General features: G+C 41.3%; 1 protein-coding gene across 1 annotated transcript; it reads right to left on the bottom strand.

Moving 5' to 3' along the window:
• Nucleotides 1–426: 426 nt before the first annotated feature.
• LOC111369216 (protein HIGH ARSENIC CONTENT 1, mitochondrial) lies at nt 427–16,040 on the bottom strand. The gene is made up of 6 exons (XM_022990684.1): nt 15,976–16,040; nt 15,799–15,876; nt 15,562–15,635; nt 15,010–15,080; nt 14,836–14,889; nt 427–567 (listed from the first exon to the last, which is right to left on the bottom strand). Exons 1-6 carry the CDS (start codon nt 15,990–15,992, stop codon nt 454–456), a joined length of 408 nt encoding a protein of 135 aa, XP_022846452.1. The 5' UTR covers nt 15,993–16,040; the 3' UTR covers nt 427–453.
• Nucleotides 16,041–17,694: the final 1,654 nt, after the last annotated feature.

Below are 17,694 nucleotides of genomic sequence, written 5' to 3'. Positions count from 1 at the left end.
TATCAATTGAAGGGTCCCACTTTTTATTTACTTCATTTCGTTTTATATAATCTGGTGTTTGTATTAAAATAATTTACTCTTGAAAATTAAAAATAGATCAAATTCATTTAAAATCCCAACAATTAAATTTCAAATTCACAAATTACTAATGCGTGTAGGAAGAAGTTAAAATGTACATTTATTATCTAAGCCTTCCTATACAAAAATAGAATTTTCAAAATCATGTTTTTTAATTAAATAGTGATATTTTGCAGCAGAATACCAATCTAGTTGGCTATATCTCATAAGTTCAATTAAATGAGTCATATGACTTTGTATTTAACAAAATTTATTCATTTAATCACATATAATTGCCACCTAAATTGGTGGTTAACACTGCTGATGATGAATAATATTACCCTGTTAAATTAGGGTCTTCTAGTTGCAATCTCCATAAGATTGATTATACATTAATCAAGGACGAAATTTACAAGCAGTTTTAAATTGCTCTGCTGATTTATCTCCTTTAAATTCAACATCGAGCCATGCCGAGTAACCTCCTCTCAAGTTTTTTACATTCTTGAACCCCTGCACATTACGCTCTCAAATTTTCCAAAAAAAAAAAAAAAAAAAAAAAAAAAAAAAAAAAAAAAAAAAAAAAAAAAAAAAGATGAAAAAAATAGGAAAAAAAAATGAAAATATTAATTTAATTATTTTAAAAAAATCTAGACCTCCCAATAATGTTTAGTGTCACTAGGAACAGATAACTTCCTGACACAAATTGTAGGAATTTTTTTCGTTCATTGCTTATATTTGAACACAAAAGAATATAACCATTACGTTCTTAAATTAATTGAGTAGCAATCTTTTCAGTAACTCCCACTATCTATATATAAATTTCTTCTTTAACTCCACTAAATTTAAAACCTAAAATATAAAATAAATGTGTTGACCCCAATAAATGTTGCCAACAGATACCGGACCCACCCGCGCACATGTGAACGAAAGTCCAACAGGCTAGGACACATGGACGGTCTAAAAAGGACAAATCAAGGGCGTGGAAGTAGCTCAACAACGCGAGACGAGAATGTTCGGAATCCGACGAGATGTTCGCAGATCGATTGTACAATAATTACCAATCGATGTTTGTAAATGTGTATCTGAATATGTATGAACTCGTTTGTGTTGCAAGGTAATAGAAGAGAGAGAGTTGAGTAAATTATGATTTCTTATATTGATTCTTGCATTAGCCTTTGTATGAGGTACATGGGGGAGTATTTTTACTGTCACAAGTTCGATTGTGACCGTCGATTCGATATACACGTGGCCTTATCCAGTTGAGTTACATGTCAAATTGTAGGCATCAGCCGCACCTAGCCTGTTATACATTTATTGATTGGCAGAGCCGCCTCTACTAGTGACAAGACTTAACAAATACACTCATGACAAACGTCCTATCAATCATTCAAGTAAGATCTTTGTGCAGAAGATCTCTTGGGAGAGGTATCTATGGAAGATGTTGCTTTGTGCTTCGGATGCTGCCACCTTGGCTAAAGAGCTTCGGCAAATAAGGCCTCGCCACCTTCCAAAGGGACCTCGGCGTATGGGCTTCGGAAACTCCTTTTGAGGCCATGATAAGTGAGCCTCGGTGTATATGGCATTAGCATCTGTGGACCTCGATTTGTGGGCCTCGATTATGCAAATCACCTCGGATTGAGTGTCACGTGGTTCGGCATGAGTTGGCTGTGGCCTCGATAGGTTGTCCAAGTGTGCGAACACATAGCAATAGTCCCCTAAGTCCAAATATAGTCATTTATGTAATGTGAGGACTTTGATGAAGTAAAAGCCAGCCAGTTAAATTGAAAGAAATTTTTAAAATTTTTGTTACCCCAAATAATAATAGTCCTTCAAGTCCAAGTATAGATATTTATATCATGGTTGGAGTTAAAGATTTGCTGTTGTCTGAGAAGTGATGAGAATGGTGAAGCCGAGGTTGTTAGGGAGACCGAACCTACGAGACTTGCAGGCCAAATTATGATGAGGAAGCTGAGGTGATTGAGGAACCGAACCTACGAGGCTTGATGGCTGAATTCTGATGAAGAAGCTGAGGTGATTGAGGAACTGAACCTACGAGGCTTGAAGGCCGAATTCTGATGAGGAGGTCGAGGTAGTTGAGAAACTGAACTTGCGAGGCTTGAAGGCTGAATTCTAATGAGGAAGCCGAGGTGGTTGAGGAACCGAACCTAGAGACTTGATGGCTGAATTCTGATGAGGAAGCCAAGGTGGTTGAGGAACCAAACCTACGAGATTTGATGGCTGAATTCTGATGAGGCAGCTATGCCAATGATTTGATGTTTTGCGCATATTTTCGAGGAAAAGTGGCTGAGCCGTTACAACTTCCAAGGCGACTGTTGCCGTCGAATTAAAACGGTAATCATGAAAACAGCTGGAGCTTCTAGAAGCAGACGCGTTGGAGGAGGTGTGTGAGAGACACGCTTAAATTTGAGGCATAGGTTTGAAAAATCGTTTGAATTCTACGCCTCGAATTTGATTAAGAATGAAGGGTTCAGATTGAATGGGCTTTGATCAGACGGTTGGGATTCGTCTTAACCCTTTATAAAAGGCGAGAGGCCCCCATTGTCTTGGATTTTCTACCCTTTGCAATCTAATTCTTCTTTCAAAGCTAAAGTTTTCTGGCGTCGAAACTCTATCCCCTGATTTTCTGACAGCAATTTGTCGGCGTAGTAACCCCGTAGTTATTTTTATAGAAAATCCCTTGTATTGTGTTGTTAGTGTTTTCTGAGATGGAGTCCACGTAGGGTAGGGAGTTGGTCACTATCGCGTCATTCGATCGGGGGTCTAGTTATAGGTAGGACTCCGAGGTTGAGTAAATTGCTATAACCGAGGAGGTAGTAGACTACAATGTTGAGTTGGGGGCGTCTAGAGTCCCTTCGAATATGACATCGAAGAGGTTGGGGAGATAAGGAAGAGGTACTGTGTACCTCATTGTGTGGAGATGTTAGTACCCGAGGCCCATGACCGAGCCTGCTATCCGAGGCCTGGGTACGTGGCGGTGAGTGAATATTTGTTTAAGGCAGGTATGCGTCTTCCTCTGCACTCCTTCTTCAGGGCTGTGCTGAGAAACTTCAGGTTGTCGTCGACCCAGGTCCTGCTAAATGGGTGGAGCCAGTTGGTTGGCTCGTACTTCCTATGGAAGGAAGTGTCGCTTGGGGAGGACATGCCTCTCCACATCTTCAAGACCCTATTCCAGCCCAGGGTAATAGGTAAGGAATCAAGAGGGTGATATTAATTGACTCCTTGGGGGGCTCATGCACCATTTTTGGTGGGGCTGCCTTCTTCCATTAAGGGGTGGAAGGAGTCTTGGTTCTGGATAAGGGGCAGGTGGTAGGCGGTGGAGGGAGACACAGTCCTGGCTTGCACAGTACCGACCCAGTACTACGAAGCTCATGAGTCTCCCAGCTTAAGTAGTTTGCATTCTGTATTCAAATTTATTTTTTCTCTAACTGTTGAGGCTTCGTTTGCAGATAGCAGTACGAGGTTCGAGTTGAGCAAGGAAGAGTTCAAAGTGATAGAGGACATTTACAAGAGGCCTCTCAAGCTTCACCACTTCGACCACCTCATCGATCGAAGTCGCTACTTCCTTGATTTCGAACTGATGGCCTCCAAGGGTAAGAAGCTCCTATACTTAAAAGAATAATTCTTACCTTTCGTTTTGATGCTAACGCGCTGACATGTTTTGCATACAAGTTCAAGAGGAGGGAGTACCTAGCCCCTGATATGGCCTCTATACTTAAGGCCACATCCACTATGAAGGCGAGGCCCTTGAAGTCGGGGTCCAGTGGTGCCAAAGAGGTTAGGGGCAGGGTTGAGCACCTCTCTAAGGACAGTAGCTCAAAGGCTCCAGAAGAGGGGACACCTCAGAGGACGGAGAAGCCAAAAGAGCCTCGAAGGAATGAGAAGATCTTCGAGGAGCCAAGAAGAGGAAGCTGGTGCACTTCACCAGATCGTCAGGAAAGTTTGGGACCTCTGTGTCCCATGAAAGCAAGGAAACTAATTAGCCGAAGCTCCTTGCAGCTGCCTCAAAAGCTGTAAAGATTGAAATGGTTCGTCGAGCCGAGGCTGAGGAGGCTAAGGAAGAGGCTGCAAGAAGGGCAGTGGAGGTGGCAGAGGAGGAGGCCGCTAAGCAAAGACCTGCTAGGGTGCAGGGGAAGTCTCCGAGCTTCCTCGCCGGAAGGAAGGAGGCTTTGGCTCCAGCATTGGTGGAGGCTCTGCCACCTGAGATCCGAGGTGCCACAGAAATCTTCTACAAATTATGGACGGATCGGTGGCAACTGCACGCCTCTTCATGTAATGCCACAGACTTGACAAGGGTACTCGTGAGTCAATGTGTGAGGACTTTTGGCCTTGCACTGGAGTGCAGGGAGACCCTCACTGACTTTCAAACGAGGACTCTGTCCTCGAAGAAGAAGGCGACTTCCCTTGCATAAAAGCTGAAGGGGGCTAGAGCCGAGGTCGATGAAGCGAGGGCTAAAAAACTTGAAGATACAGCCAAGCTGGAGTCGGCCTTGGCTCAAATCGAGGCACTAAAGAAGGAGGTATATGAGTCCCAGTGCGAGGTAGCCTCCTTGACTAAGAAAGTGGAGGTTTCCAATGACCACCTGAAGGTGACTGCCGAAACCTTGGAGAAGGCAAACATGCAGCTGGCAGATGCCCAAGATACGTACTCATTGAGGGCTAGATTAAGTAGTACGTTGATGATGTAGCCAAGGCTAAAGAGGAGGCCTAGGAGGCGAGGAAAGAGGCGGTGAAAGACTACATTGCCAACTTCCACAATACCGAGGAGTACAAGAGTTTCAGCACTTACTGGAAAAATTTTGCTTAAGCCGAGATGATGGAGAGGGCTGAGGAGCTTTATCCAAACCAAGACCTGTAGCAGCTGAGGTCAGAGTTCGTGGATGAAATGCCTGAAACCCTAGCTGATGAAGTGGTTGAGGATGATGTGGCGGAGGCAGAAGAAGGAAGTTTTGATGCTCAAGCTGCGGAGGCCTCGCCTATTAAGGCACCTCCACCATCATCGCAGGCTTAGGATAATTTCTTTTCAATTATTTGATGTACTAGCCTCAGGCCCCCTTTTTTAATCTTAATTGAAAATCAATGGAATACCTTCTTTTGTTCTCGTCAAGCAATTGAACCTGACGTTGATTGAAGAACTAAGTAACTTTAACTTGATATCCTAACTCTAATCACTTAAGCGAGTAAGTTGTACACAAGACTCACGAACCATGAATAGCGTTGGACTTAAGCAAACGAACTGTACTTAAGCTCAATCATTGTAACCTGAATAGGTCCTAACTGGACCATGTTTCAGTCAAACTGGGAATATTGTCTGATTAGAAGCGTATATGCCTCGGAGTTCGAACGAGGTTGCGACGCTTCCAAACATGGTGGATGGTTCGGTCATGTTGAAGCTTCTCCCAATGGCGTTCAGCTTCTCCAAAGGGAGGCAAGTGCATACGCTTCGAAGTTCAAACAAGGAGGCCCAAAGATGGGACGCTGGCCTCTCCTCCGAGATGATGTCGCTTCCCAACATGGTGTATGGTTCAGCCATGTTGAGACTTCTCCCAGTAGCATTCAGCCTCACCAAAGGGAGACAAGTGCATGCACCTCGGAGTTCAAACGAGGAGACCCAAAGATGGGATGCTGGCCCTCCTCCAAGGTGATGATGCTTTCCAACATGGTGGATAGTTCAACCATACTGAGGCTTCTCCCAGTGGCGTTCAACCTCGCCAAAGGGAGGCAAGTGCATGCACCTCGGAGTTCAAATGAGGAGGCCCAAAGATGTGACGCTCCTCCGAGGTGATGATGTAATGTGACATGAGTTCGATCATGGGTAATTTTATTGAATCATGGAAATGTTACATAAGTTGGGAAAGATCGTCAAGCGAGGTAGTACATTCATTGATAATAGATTCTAAGGTGCTCAATGTTCCATGGACGGGGTTGTGCCTTGCCGTTCATGTCTTCAATCCAGCAGGCCTCAGGTCGGATCTCCTCTCTGATTTTATATGGACCTTCCCTATTCGGACCTAGGGAACCGATGCCCGGTTCCTTCAAGGAGAGGAAAGCTCTCCTAAGGACCAAGTCGTTGATTCGAAATGACATCTTCTTCACCTTTGAGTTGAAGTATTTCGTCATTTTTCTTTGATATGTGCTGAGCTCCAGCTGGGCGTCATCCCTCCTTTCTTCAATGAAGTCAAGGTCGTACCTGCGAAGCTCGTTGTTTGTTATCTTACTGAAATGCAGACGTCGTGGGGATGGAAGTCCGACCTCGACTGGGCTCATCCCCTCAGTCCCATATGCCATGAGGAAAGGTGTTTCCCCTATTGGGGTCCTCGCAGTAGTTCGGATTGCCCAAAGAACCTGTGGAAGTTCATCCACCTAGGCCCCTTTTGACACATCAAGCTTTCTTCCTTTTTAGGACGTGCTTGATTGTCTTGTTCAGAGCCTTAACCAGACCATTTGCTTGTGGGTGGTGAGTCGTGGAGAAGTGCTTCTTGATGCCAAGTTCTTCTCACAAACTTCTGACCTTATTGTTGTTAAACTATCTACTATTATCTGAGATAATCGAGTAGGGAATCTCTAACCGGCATATGATGTTCTTCCATAGGAACTTGGAAGTGTTGGCTTCTGTAATTTTTGCCAGGGGCTCAGCTTTAACCCACTTCGTGAAGTAATCAATGGCCACAATCGTGAAGCTCGTAACCTATGAGGTCCACACCCCACTTCAAGAAAGGCCAAGGACTAGAGACCGCGGTCAAATCTTGCGATGGTTGTCTTTGGACAGGAGAGAATCGTTGGCATTTGTCACATTTTCGTACAAACTCGAGGGCGTCCTTTTTCAAGGTAGGCCAGTAGTACCCCTACCTCAGCATCTTTTGTGCCAAAGATAGACCTCCAGAGTGATTGCTACACACATCCTCATGAACTTCTCTTGAGATGTAGGTAGCATCTTCTCCTCCAATGCATCAAAAGAGTGGAGAGGAGAAGCTCCTTTTATATAGTACATCATTAATAAAGAGAAAGCGGGCTGACCTCCTCCTTAACTTGTAGGCCTCATGCTTGTCAGTGGGAAGTACTTGGTCCTTGAGGTATGCCACGATGGGCTACATCCAGGTAGGAGCCCCAGTGACCCACATTACATTGGGGGCCTCGGTTGACGGCATGAGGAGATGCTCTATAGGGACTACTGTGAGTAGTTCGGAATCCTTGCTACTTGCAAGTTTGGAGAGTGCATCCGCATGTGCGTTTACGATGCGAGGGAAGATGGATGATTTTTATCACCATTTTCAAGTAGGAGGCCATTATTTTGTCCTGGCTGAGAAGTTACCGTTGACTTGGCTAACGACTAGCTGAGAGTTACTACTGATGAGTAGCCTCTTTACTTGCATTACTTTGGCTAACCTGAGGCCTGCGAGAAGTGTTTCGTATTCTGCTACATTATTGGTGGCCTTGAACCCGAACCTCACTGTCGAGTTCAACTTGTGACCTTCCGAGCTGATGAGGACAACTTCGGCACCCGAGTTGATGTCCCTAGCCGACCTATCAACGAATAGGTTCCACGTTGGGGGCTCAGCTTGTTCCATGATTTCATCCACCTCAGGTAAATTGGCGAATTCTACCACAAAGTCAGCTAAGGCTTGGCCCTTGATGGCTACCCTAGTCTTGAACACGAAGTTAAACTCACTTAGCTCCACAGCCCATTTCAATAATCTCCCTGAGGCATCGGGCTTTTGGAGTACTTGCCTTAGGGAAAAATTTTCTTAACGCATGGATGGTGTGGGCTTGGAAGTAGGGTCTCAACTTCTTGGAGGCCGTGATCAAGGTCAAAGCGAGCTTCTCCATATCGGGGTTGCGAGTTTCCGGCGATAGGAGTGCTTTACTTGTATAGTAAACGGAAAGTTTTGTAGTTTCCTCTTCTCGGGTTAGAACCGTACTAATGGCTTCATTGGAGACTGCTAAATACAGCTGTAGGATTTCACCGAGCTTCAGTTTGGAGAGGAGGGGGGCCTGCCCTATGTGCCTTTTCAGGTCCTGGAAGACCTCTTCACATTCCTTATTCCACTGGAACTTCTTCCCAGCTTTTAGCACTTTGAAAAATGGGAGGCATTTATCCGTAGCTTTGGAGACGAAGTGGCTAAGTGCGGCTACTCGTCCAGTCAAGCTTTGTACCTCCTTTGACTTTTAGGGGGACCTCATCTTGCATAGGGCCTCAATCTTCTCGGGGTTGGCTTCAATACTATGTTGGTTGACCATGTATCCTAAGAATTTACCAAAGGCGCATTTGAGGGGGTTGAGCCTCATCCTATACCTTCTCAAGATTTGGAAGATGCTGTTGAGGTACATCATGTGGTCCCCAGCTTCCAAACTCTTTACCAGCATGTCATCTACGTAGACCTCCATTGTCTTGTCGATGAGGTCCACAAACATTTTGTTGACGAGCCTTTGATATGTTGCTTCGACGTTTTTCAACCCGAAGGGCATCACCTTGTATCGGTAAAGTCCTCGGTCTGTGATAAAAGATGTGTGTTCCTCATCAGCCGAGTGCATGGGAATTTGATTGTAGCCGGAGTATACGTCCATGAAGCTTAGTAATTCGTGCCCAGCCGTGAAGTCTACCAGTTGGTCAATCCTTGGAAGTGGGAAGCTATCCTTCAGGCAAGCTCTATTAAGGTTGGTAAAATCGATGCACACCCTCCACTTGCCGTTGTGTTTCTTTACTAAGACTGGATTGGAGACCCACCTCGGGTAGGTGGCCTCCCGGATGAAGCCATTCTGAATGAGCTTCTGAACTTCATCTTTCAGAGCCTCGTACCTCTCAGGATTGAGGGCTCTCCTTTTTTGTCTGTGCGGGGCAACCTTAGGATCAATTTTCAGGTAGTGGCAACTGACCTTGGGGTCTATGCCTACCATATCCTCATGCCTCCAAGTAAAGATATCGAGGTTCCTACTTAGGAAATCCTTGAGTTTTTCTTTTGTAGTGCAGGACAAATTTTTGCCCATCTTTAACAATCTGGATAGGTTTCGGGGGTCCACCGAGAAGCTCTCAAATTCCTCAACTGGGGATGCTTGAGGTTCGTGTTCAATTATGCGAGGGTCAATTTCATCGATGACCACTACTTCCGGATTGGGTGATGCATCAATCATTTCGAAATCTTCCAATTCGACAGGAGCATCACCTGGGGCGTCAACCATGACCAATAATTACATGGACGTCGCAGTGCTATACCTTTCTGATGGAGCTTAAATAACATTCTCTTGAGCCTCTTTGGTCACCTCTTACCGCTGCCACCCCATTTTTAGTCGGGAACTTCATGCATAGGTGGTGGATGGAGGTAATAGCTCCCAATTCTTTCAGAGCCGGTCTACCCAATACTCTGTGGTAGGCCAATCGGCTATCAACAACAACAAATTCCATGAAATTCATCATGGTTTAGGGAGACTCTCCCATCTCTACCGCGAGTGTGATTTTTCCTCTCGGAGTAATGCTATCTCCAATAAATCTGTATAAAGGAGTGGTGGTGGATGTCAACTCATGGTCCAGTATCATCTTGTCAAAAGTGGACCCGAATAGAATGTTGATGGAACTACCATTGTCAACTAACATTCGTTTGAGCCCATTTCGGGCTATAACTGCTCTTACTACAAGTGCATCGCAATGGGGACAATGAACCCCTTCAGTGTCCTCCTGGATGAAGACAATAGGTGGAACTTGATCTCTTCGGGAGCTGTGACCCACAATATAACTGGTAACGGGGGCGCTTGGCCTCACGGGCATAATTTCTTTTGGCGTTCCGCGTTTCCCCGCCCACATAAGGGCCCCCAAAGATGGTATCCACCTCGTGGATAGGAGCCTCATCTTGAGTTTGTCGATTTCTTCGGTGTCTGTGCCTTTCCCTGGGCCTTTCTGCTTCATGCTCCCTTCATCGTGGAGAGACATCTCTTTGACGTGGAGTGGCCTCCTCACGCCCAGGTCGATTATCGTATCTTGGTGGGGGCATGTTCGCCTGGGGCGAATCATTTTTGTCCCTAGGGGGTTCTTGTCGGGAGCGGTAAACATAGTCTTGGCAATCTGCTGTGTCATGTTCATAGGACCGGTGGTATACACAGTATCCAGGTGGGTTATGATTTGACCTATTTCTAGGCCCTGAACCTCAGCCTCGGCCTCTACCTCTATGGGGTCATTGCGGAGTTCCCATCTGCTGGGTGTCGATGACTGGGTTGATATCCTTATATGCCAATGTAGGGACGACGTTAAGAGTGGTGGTGGCTAGTGCTTGCCCAGAACTCTCATTACCAGCTTGGTTTATTTGATAGTCCATTAAGTGGGAGATCGCCCTCTAGCGTGCTGCCTTTGAGGAGGTAGGACGCCTCTATTCGCCCTGTTCCTATACTCAATCAATTCTTCATTGATGATTTCCCGTCTCATTATCTTGAGTAGGGCATCATAGGTGGTGGGATCTTGATTTTGCACGTCCATCCAGAACAGGGTGTTCATGTTCAGACCTCCTCTCAATGCAGATAATGCCTCATGGTTGGTGACTTGCACATAATATATCATCTCATAGGTGAAACGTGATAGGAAGCTCTTTAGAGACTCTCTATGTGCCTGTCTCATGCCTTAGAAATGTTGGATGGGAGCCTCTCCTTCTTTGCTCACAGCAAACCTCTTCAAGAAGGTTGTCTTGAACTCGGGCCATCTTCTTATGCTCCTAGGTGGCAACCTACTATACCAAATTTCAGCTGCTTCACTAAATGTTAAGTGGAAAGCTCTGCATTTCACAGTTGGGGTGGCGCCCCTTAGGCTCATATGAGTTTTGTAAGCATTCAGGTGCTTCTCTGGGTCGCCTCTTCCGTCATACTTTGGTATCTTTAGCATAACGTAGTGGTTCGGGACCTGGGCGCTCCTTAGTTCCCTTGAGAATGGCAAGTTTTCATCATCATCGTCTAAGTCACAGGAACTCTGCTGCTCATCAGAATCGTTTTCTTCAGCCTCGTACCTCGGTTGTTGGTGAGAGGTTCTAGAATGATTCCTAGACTTTTCCTCCCTCCTTTGGTGCCTATTTTTAGGTGGAGTAACTCGGGGGGCATTTTCATATCTTTCCTCTGGTTTTTGAGGCATTGGAGGGGGAAGCGGTAGCCTTGTCCAAGGCTCGTGATGTTGTTGTTGTCTTAACCTCGGTTCAGCGAGGCTGATTCTATCAAATACACTGCTTGACCTCCTATGTCTTTGTTCTTGCTCATACGGAGGTGGGAAGTTGTCATGGTGAAAAGGGGCCTCGGTGGGTCGGCCAGAAGCGTAGTTGGATGAAACATCAACTTCTACTTCCCTTTCAAATGGGCTTACACCTCAGCTATAGTCCCGCGAGGTAGCCCTATGACTTTGAACTTCATCTTCTTGCTGGTATTGTCCTTAGGAGGCGTATGGAGGAATAGGGAAGCCTCCCTGGCCCTGCATTTGGGCCATAAGTTCCTTCATAGTCATGTTTTGGCTAGCAATGTCCCTCATATTAGCTGCTATGGCGGCCATTTCTCTTTACAGCCGGGTTGTTGCACGCATTCCACGTCTTCGGTGGTTATGATGGGGTCTATGCCGAGCCGATGGGGCTGCTGCTTGACGGGGTACATTAGCATTTTCTCTTACCTTTCTGGGACGTGTATCTTCATTTGAACTCATTTTCCTTGTGTCTTACCCTTCAGACGCTAAGTCGTGGGTCTTCTTCTTATTCTTTTTCAAGAACAAATCCTTTTTCAAGGGAGATGCTCAAATGTTCCTCTTTAACAAGCTTTCACCACAAGGTTGTTCGTGGTTATGGTATGGTTTTCCACAGATGGCACCAATCTGTTGACCCCAATAAATGTTGCCAACAGATACCGGACCCACCCGCGCACACGTGAAAGAAAGTCCAACACACTAGGACACGTGGATTATCTAAAAAGGATAGATCAAGGGTGTGGGAGTAGCTTAACGATGCGGGACAAGAACGTTCGGAATCCGACAAGATGTTCGCAGATCGATTGTACAATAATTACCCATCGATATTTGTAAATGTGTATCTGAATATGTATGAACTCGTTTGTGTTGCAAGGTAATAGGAGAGAGAGAGTTGAGTAAATTATGGTTTCTTGTATTGATTCTTGCATTAGCCTTTGTATGGGGTATATGAGGAAGTCTTTATAGTGTCACAAGTTAGATCGTGACCGCCGGTTTGATATACACATGGCCTCATCCGGTTGAGTTACATGTTAAATTGTAGGCATCAGCCACATCTAGTCTGTTATACATTTATTGGTTGGCAGAGCCGCCTCTACTAGTGATAAGACTAACAAATACACTCATGACAAACGTCCTATCAATCATTCAAGTAAGATCTTTGTGCAGAAGATCTCTTGGGAGAGGTGTTTATGGAAGATGTTGCTTTGTGCTTCAGATGCTGCCACCTCAGCTAAAGAGCTTCGGCAAATAGGGCCTCGCCACCTTCTAAAGGGGCCTCGGCGTATGAGTTTCGGAAGCTCCTTATGAGGCCATGATAAGTGGGCCTCGGTGTATATGGCATAGGCATCTGTGGATCTCGGTTTGTGGACCTCGGCTATGCAAATCACCTCGAATTGAGTGCCACGTGATTCGGTATGAGTTGACTGTGGGCCCCGATAGGTTACCCAAGTGTGCGAACACGTAACAAAATGTTTAATTTGGGTAGCGATATAAATATATACATGATTTGAATCATTAAAAAAATATATTTTTTCTCAATCTTGATACAAGTAAAATTCTAGAACTATGGACAGAGTTTTATGAAAGAAACATGAAACTAGGGTTGGGCAAATCTCCCGAACCGAACCCGAACCAAACTCGACGGTTCTTGTCAAATTAAATACCCGAACGGGTATCTGAATTGAAAATCGATGGGTACGGTTCGGTTCTCGGTTCTAGACCAAAAACTGAAGAACCGAATAAAAATCGAATCTTTTTAATTTTTTTTATATTGAGTAAATCAAATTATTTTAATTTTAATTTTTTCTAAACAAATTAATAAATTAACAATTTCTAAATCCAAATTTTTGGCCCAATAATTTGTTTCATTTCTAATTTTTTAATTTTTGTCCCAATTACCCATGTTATTGTTTCATTTCTTAGCCCAACAAGATTCAATCCACTAAATAACCCTAAACGCCTACACTAAAGTGCATAACGTTGTCTCGACTCTCATACTCACTCTCGCAACCTCGCTAATATTCCAAAACTTATACAATCGTCGGCTAACACTTTGACCGTAGTGATCATTTGAACAAGATAATTTACTAGTCTCTAACATTCCAAAATCATATTGAATGTATCATTAGTTGTATTTATATAATGTTGTTATAAATGTTAAAAATTTTAATTATAGTACAAAATCGAACCGAACCGAACCGAACTGAACAGAACGGAACCGAACCTGATTAGTTCCATAATTATATTTGGACCCGACGGTTCCATTTATTAGATATCCGAAAATTTTGATTCGGTTGATACCCGAAATTTTGGTTCGGTTCGACCCGCGTCCACCCCTACATGAAACTGTGTCAGTATCGTGGAATCGATTTGGTCTTTATTGGGGGCCGAAGTCGAGATTTTGAGTGCCGTGTGGAATTTTTTTCAATACTACCATTTTTTAATTTAATTAAGAAATATATTTAATAATGATGATGATGATGATGGGTAGGCTAATGGGCTAATTTTTTGAAAGAAGGAAAGGAAAATGAGATGGTCTAGTTTATTATTATTATTATTATTATTACTATACAAATAGAAACTTTTTCTAGAAGAATCCATTATTGTAAAAAATGAAAATAATTAATTTTTGTTTCTCAATAATATGCCTAATTAAAAAATGATAAATATAATAATTACAATTCTTCGTTTCCTTAAATATTATTCCCTAAAAAAAAAAAAATCTTTATGTATAACTTATATTTGTGATACATATATCCCTATAATATGTGATCATGTGCGATCGTACAATCAGTGCACCTCCTAATTATATTCTCAGTATAATTTGTGTAGTGATAAATATTTACATAGTCTGAATCATTAAAAAAATTTATTTTCTCAATCTTGATTCAAGTGAAATTCTAGAACCATGAGACATAGTTGTATGAAAGAAACTTGAATCCGTGTCGGTATCTTGGATTCGATTTCAAACAACTTAGTCTATATTGGGGGTGATCTCGAGATTTTGAGTGCACTGTGGAATTTTTTTTTTTGAAATACTACAATTTTTTTTTTTTAAATTTAACTAAGAAACACATATAATAATGATGATGGGTAAGTGAATGTGCTAATTTTTTGAAAGAACAAATAGAAAATGAAGTGGTCTAGTTTTCTTTTTTCATTTTTTCCAAATAGAAACGTTTTCAAGAAGAATTCATTAATTGCAAAAAAATGGATATAGTTAATTTTTGTTTCTCAAAAATATGACTAATTTAAAAATGATTGATATAATAATTATAATTCTTTGTGCCTTGTTTCCTTAAATATTATTCCCTAAATAAAAAAAATCATTATATATAGCTTATATTTGTGATACATATATCCCTATAAAAGGTAACCATGTGCGATTGTACGATCTGTATACTTTTCGAGCCGGCTATTGTTTAGATATATTTATAGAGAATTTCTTTATAATTCTTACAATTACAAATTAAGGATTTAAAGATTCAAAGTGAACAGATGCAGATCTTCGGGACATGAAATATATAGAAAAAATAGAAGATTTATTCAGAACTTGGACTAACCGCATTAAGAAGATCAACACAAGCGCGGCTAGCCCTTCCTCCACTGTTACATCCCTGCATTTAAGTATGATAAAAAAATTCCAAATTTTACTACGCCACAGCATATGTAAATTAGTTAATTAGTTAGTAATTATCATACAATTAATCCAATTTTCTGATAGAAATTATATTTACCACAATCAGAGAATCCTCGTGTTGGTACACTGTTGAAACCTGGGACAAAAACTCTTCATTTTTCACCCTCCCTGCAATTCACCGGCTGTAAAATATTATTATTTATCGAAATGAAATGTTTCTTGCAAAGATTTTCTTAAATACAACCATTCAATCATGCAAAATACTGTATGTCCTTTTATTAAATTAGACATATAGTTGATAAGAAATTTGACAAGTCCTTAGAAAACACGATCCCAAACTGATACTTGACATGTACCCTCTCTTCCAAATCCATCACAAAGGAAATGAAATCAAGATTTGCTTAATCCAATATCAAACTCTTCCAAATCCGTCACAAAGAAAATGAAATCAAGATTTGCTTAATCCAATATCAAACGGGAACTATGAGCAAATAATTTGAAATAATTTTTATAATTATTCACTAGCTTATGCTAAGTCAAACGATCTAAAACGGAACCTTTTTCCATTCGAAAGAATTTTAATAATTATTCACTAGCTTATGCTATATATGACCTGAAAGGTGGTGAAAAAATTGATGGAAATATCTACCTTCTTCTGTGAGGAACATGTAAGGAACATTCACTGCATTGTCAATGTGACTCTTGTTGAACTCATCACTTGTTCTGATCATTAAAAAAAGTGATTTCGATAAGAAAATTAAGTAAATTTATGATTACTTACCGCTTTATGTCTCTAGGTTGCATCTTGAAATATTACTTATGTAACAGCTCAGTGACCGATCGGAGAATAGAATTTGCGATCTATCAATTACGAAAAGTCTCTTACCTTACATCTAAATAGCGGTGACCAGAACCAAGAAGTTCTTTGGCGGTCTCTACATCAACATTAACGACATCTTCAGTGCTGAAAAATAAAAATGAAAATGAATTTTAAAATAAAAAATATACTATGTATATTATAAGCAAAAATATAATTACTTAACAACAAAATTAAAAAAATTACCTCTGTGTTGAATCCATGTAATTCTAATTTCTAGCCCTGCAAGGAGTTTGTCTTTCTTCTTCCAGAGGATCGATACATTAATTGTCTAATTGTATAATTTATAAACCTGTTGTTCAGTTGACTTTAGCCAGAGTTGACTTTTGTTATTATTATTATTATTTTGGGCTGCAACTAGAACTAAATAAAATAACGAAAATTCCAGTGTTGTTTCAATTATGGTGCTCGTAGCAACATTGCATTTATAAAAGAGCAAATTGGTCCAGATATTTCAATTTGTTGCACCATTAATTAGTCATGATTGCAAATTTCTAACAAAAGAATATGTTGAAGGTCAACCGCCAGAAGAGCCACTGACAAGCCGGTACCCGACCCTCACATGGGGTTGGGCCCACAATTTTTTTGTAATATTTTTTTTTTTGCACGAGGCCCAAGACACTAGTGATGGCAACGGGGCGGGTTCGGACCCCACACCCCGAAGGCAAGCCAAGGCAAGGCGGGCCGGGCTGGGCGTGGGGCGGGATAATTTTCTTGCCCCGTTTATTATTTTTTTTTTTTAATTCCGAGTTCAATAAAATATAAATAACATTAAAGTTAAACTTTTAATAAAGAATGCCCTTACTTTATGTAAATTTAAGTTTTCGTTTTGGGATAAAATTATTTATAGTGTAAAATGATTTTTAGAGAATATGTGGATAAAAAGTATAAAAAAATTAAAGGTCTATATGTAAATTATGTTATTAAAAAAATTGTGATAGAAAATAAGTTTAAATAAAAAGCAATTTTGAAATATGTTGCATAGATGAACTCTAAATATGTTATAATAGTTATAATTAAGTATGTAAACAAATAATTAACAAACAATCAGCTAATTAGTAACAAAGTTATGATAAATTAAGGGTTGGATGAACAAATAATTAGAAATTTGTTCTGTCATGAAAGTATTTTTATTTGTTTCGAAAATATAAATATGTTTCAAATATACGAAAAATTTATTTTTCATATTTATTGATACAAAAGATGCTTGATCTTCATATTTCCACGTAAAATTCTCCAATGGAAGCGAACCAAGATTTTCTACCTTCATATTTCCACATTAATTTTAAAAAAAAAATCACGGGTCGAGTTTTTTTGCCCCATTCGGGACGGAGCGATACCGGGACGAGGTAAATTGCCATCACTACAAGGCACAGTGAGGGATCGTGCACCGTTCGGTCACCAACACCCCGACCTTCTGGATTTTTCCTATTGAAGGTAGCATGTTCAAGGTGTACGGACTTCACTAAGAAATTAATAAATAAATTGGTCATTCCAAATACTCCTATCCCTCGGTCACTTACGGTGCAATAAAATTGAAATGTCAGGACCAAGGTATTTTCTTTTTAAAGGCTGGCGACCAAATTTATTAAGGGCTATAGTTCAGGATCAGCATAACAATTTTCCAGAAAATAATATATTTACATTACAAATTCAACCCTCCATTGGGTCAATGCTAGGTGTATTATTTAATTTTTCTTCATGATTATGGCAATTTGTTCTCAAAGTTTAAATAATTATTTGCTTCAACGAAAGCAATGATATCATTTCAATTATTATTATTATGATTATTATTTTTGTTGTTGTTTTGTTTTGTTTTGTTTTGTCCCGAGAAAAGAATGATGAATTTGTATATATTTGTTATTACATTAAAATTGAGTATTTTCGAAACCGTGTATGCACATG

Source organism: Olea europaea, chromosome 20 (genome assembly GCF_002742605.1).
Source record: "Olea europaea var. sylvestris chromosome 20, O_europaea_v1, whole genome shotgun sequence".
Classification (NCBI taxonomy): Eukaryota; Viridiplantae; Streptophyta; class Magnoliopsida; order Lamiales; family Oleaceae; genus Olea; species Olea europaea.
Note: the sequence above shows the minus strand (reverse complement) of the source record. Positions and strands in the feature narration are given on the sequence as shown.

Excerpts from the sequence above, each read along its gene's own strand:
- LOC111369216 (XM_022990684.1), bottom strand. Across the intron at positions 15,636-15,798 it reads CACCGCTATTTAGATGTAAG|AACAAGTGATGAGTTCAACA; the intron begins GTAAGAGACTTT and ends TTTAATGATCAG. Across the intron at positions 15,081-15,561 it reads CATGTTCCTCACAGAAGAAG|GGAGGGTGAAAAATGAAGAG; the intron begins GTAGATATTTCC and ends GGTGAATTGCAG.